This window comes from Pinus tabuliformis, chromosome 7 (assembly GCF_031772625.1).
Source record: "Pinus tabuliformis cultivar Carrire ecotype Pingquan chromosome 7, CPIR1, whole genome shotgun sequence".
NCBI classification, from domain to species: domain Eukaryota; kingdom Viridiplantae; phylum Streptophyta; class Pinopsida; order Pinales; family Pinaceae; genus Pinus; species Pinus tabuliformis.
In genome coordinates, this window is record NC_142293.1 from 1,303,696,305 (window position 1) to 1,303,699,765 (window position 3,461).

Genomic DNA, 3,461 nt, shown 5'->3' on the forward strand with positions numbered 1-3,461 from the left:
TGGGTTTTTTTAGTCAAAATCCGGCAGCAATTTATTGGAATCGCAAGTTTGATAGCTAGTTTCTGCACAATCAAAGCGTCCAAGGGGTTTTTCAGGATGCTGAATCCAAATATGCAGTTAAAAAGCCATTTTAACTGCAACAAATCAACATTTAACTCAATTTCTTCCGCCGGATTCCGTCACCGGAATCTCCAAAAAATCAAAACTATTACTTCCCTTTAGTCAAGCACAACCAGAAGGACAAGCAGCTTGGTTGTTATAGATGCTATTTAAAAATGATTAGCAGAGAAAAAGTCATACAAAATTTAAGAAGTTGAAATGGAAATCGATTTATAAAATTCAAAATACCAAATATGCCTCTGACTGGAAATAACGTAATATTCTTCATATCTTCGCAATCCGATCCCGTGGCCCATTCCTTCACTACATATTCAGTTTGAAGGGAAATATCCTAGGTCTAACTCGGCGCGCTTGTTCGATCTAGAAATCGGTGACGCGGGTCATTTGAGTGGTGGATTTCTGTATTTGTCAAAGTAGCGTGTTGTGTGCGTAAAGCATGAATTTCTAGGAAAAGTTTTGAAATCCGCGCTACACTTCGTCCATGGTTTTCCATTTTATTGAGATCATCTTTGCTTTGAAGTAAGCTAATATTTTCTTACACCAGTACGATGTCCAGTCGTTTGAACATGTCGTTTAACGACTTGGTTCAAACTCCGACTCTGTCTTCACTATTAACTGTAGCAGTAATAACTGGATTCGCAACTCTCGCATTTTTCTTCTGGATACTGCAGCAATGTATAAGAAGAAAGAAGAGCAGATTGCCTCCAGACCCTATCCTTGGCCAATAATAGGAAACCTTCATCAATTGAGTCTTCCTGCTTACCGATCTCTCAAAAATCTTGCTGATAAATACGGGCCCTCATGTTTCTGCGCTTGGGCTCTGTCCCGACTGTGGTCGTTTCCTCTTCCGACATATGGCAGGGTGGTTAGCGCTTGCCTTCCTATAGGGTCCTAATTCAATCAAGTGGTCAATATTCAATATAAGTGGGCTATGTCAAAGTCAACACAGTCAGCACACTTCTTCCATTTAGAAGAGAAAATGACGGTCGAAGGGGCAGGTAATGGGAGTGGTGGATTTCTTTATTTGTTTAAGTAGCGTCTTGTGTATTCAAAGCATAAATAAAGCATGAATTTATTGGAAGAGCTTTTAACTCGGCGTTGCCCATAGTCTATAGACGCTGGCTTTCGATTTTATTGAGGTTTCCTGAACTTCCGACCATGCTAATATTTGCTTACATCAGAAGAGAGTACAGCGGGTTCGGGTTCGGGTTCAACATGTGGTTGAACGACTTGTTCCGAACGCCGACTGTGTTTGCAATATTAACTGCAACAGCAACTGGATTCGTGACTTTCGTATTCTTCTACCACATATTGCAGCACACGAGAAGAAGAAACGGCGGCAGATTGCCTCCAGGACCCCGTCCGTGGCCAATCATAGGAAATCTTCACCAATTGAGTCTGCCTGCTCACCGTGCTCTCAAAACTCTTGCAGACAAATATGGCCCCCTCATGTTTCTGCGCTTTGGCTCTGTTCCGACTGTGGTCGTTTCGTCTTCTGAGATGGCTAAGCACTTTCTCAAAACACATGATTTGGTCTTTGCCAACCGGCCTCCAACAACGGCAGGAAAATACATGTCCTACAATTTCAAGGGTCTGGTATTGACTCCCTACGGAGATTATTGGAAACACGTGAGAAGAATATGCGTAACAGAATTGCTTAGTGCCAAAAGACTTGATTCCTTCAAGCATGTGCGAGAGGAAGAGGTATCTGCCATGATCCGTTCAATTTGGGAGAAGAGTGAGAGCGGCACATGTGCCGTGAATATCAGCGAGGCCTTCTTTACCCTCACCACCAATATAATTTGGAGAATACTGGCGGGCAAGAAATTTTCTAACGATGATTTGGGTGCCGATAGCAATGGATTCAGAGATCTGGTGTTACAAGCGGTGTCTTCAGCGGGAGGTTTTGACATTGGAAATTTTATTCCTTATTTGGACTGGCTTGATTTGCAAGGTATCCATCGACGGATGAAGGAGGCCAACAAAATGTTCGATTCATTCGCTGAGAAATTCATAGATGACCATCTGGATCATCGCATGGACTCATCCTCGGATGGCCAGCCGGGGGCTGAAGCAGAACATTGTAAAAGCTTCGTTGATGTGCTGCTTCAGATCCAGAGTGAGCAGCAGGACGCCCAAATCACGCGAGAAACCGTCAAGGCAATTATGTTTGTAAGTCTCTCGGGCATCATTCCCTCTTTCAGTTTTCTAATTCTTAATACTCAGTCACTCCACGCCTTCTACTAACATCAGAAATTAATTGAATTTGTCAGGACATGTTCGTCGCCGGAATGGAGACGATGGCCAGTACCATAGCATGGGCAATGAGTGAGCTGCTCAGAAATACCCATGCAATGAAGAGATTACAGGAAGAAATTGACTGTACAGTTGGCAGACATGGCAAAGTCAACGAGTCAGATGTGGCAAACATGAGATACCTCCAGAGTGTGGTGAAAGAGTCTCTGCGATTATACCCAGGAGGGCCGCTATCGGCTCCTCACGAATCTACAGAGGCTGTGATAGTAGAAGGATATCATATACCCAAGAAAACATTGTTATTGGTGAATGTGTGGGCCATAGGAAGGGATCCTACTGTATGGGGAAAAGATGCTTCAGAATTCAAACCAGAAAGATTTGTGGAGGAATTCTGTGGACATAATGATTATAAGGACTTAACAAATACTCAAGACTGGAGGATGCTTCCATTTGGGTCAGGAAGGAGAGGATGCCCTGGTGCCCCTATGGCTCTTCCTACGATTTCGCTTGCATTGGCTCAGCTGCTGCACACTTTTAATTGGAAGGTTGAAGGTGATCCGTCCGAACTGAATATGATTGAATCTCATGCAATGACTCTCGAGAGAGAAATTCCTCTCTTTGCGTTCCCAAACTTGAGGTTGCCATTGAATTGTGTTTAGAATTTGGAAAATTAAGAAGATATAAGTTGCCCGCGTCTTCCTGCCAACTTTAGGGTAGGTTAGTAGTTTCTTTAATGCATTGTTTTGAGTGGCTGTGTGAGACGCCATCGCTATTGGTATTGTTTTGAGTGGTTGTGTGTGAGATGTGATCGTTATATTGTGATCGTTAGTTATTTTGTTAAATATTATTATAATTTTAATATTTGTATTATATTTAAATAAATATAATGGGTAGAGTTGTTGCCTTGTATTTGTTTTTTTATGTAAAAATAATTAATAGCTCAATAATTTTGATGAGAATAATTACAGAGTAGTATAATAGAGTTTGAATAATCAAATTATTTAAGAAAAATAAAATTTATTTAACAATTTTTTTATGATAAAAATGATTGCAAATATAAGTGGTTTTATATGTTTGAGGTAATT

The 3,461-nt window shown here is 41.2% G+C and overlaps 1 protein-coding gene across 1 annotated transcript; it reads left to right on the forward strand.

Annotated features, from left to right (window-relative positions):
• Positions 1–573: 573 nt before the first annotated feature.
• LOC149252284 (cytochrome P450 750A1-like) lies at positions 574–3,217 on the forward strand. The gene is made up of 2 exons (XM_089456639.1): positions 574–2,292; positions 2,394–3,217. Exons 1-2 carry the CDS (start codon positions 1,279–1,281, stop codon positions 3,033–3,035), a joined length of 1,656 nt encoding a protein of 551 aa, XP_089312765.1. The 5' UTR covers positions 574–1,278; the 3' UTR covers positions 3,036–3,217.
• The last annotated feature ends 244 nt before the right edge of the window (positions 3,218–3,461 follow it).

Coding starts and splice junctions, on each gene's coding strand:
- LOC149252284 (XM_089456639.1), top strand. CDS start 1,279: ATGCTAATATTTGCTTACATCAGAAGAGAGTACAGCGGGTTCGGGTTC. Junction 2,293..2,393: donor CCGTCAAGGCAATTATGTTT/GTAAGTCTCTCG, acceptor TGAATTTGTCAG/GACATGTTCGTCGCCGGAAT.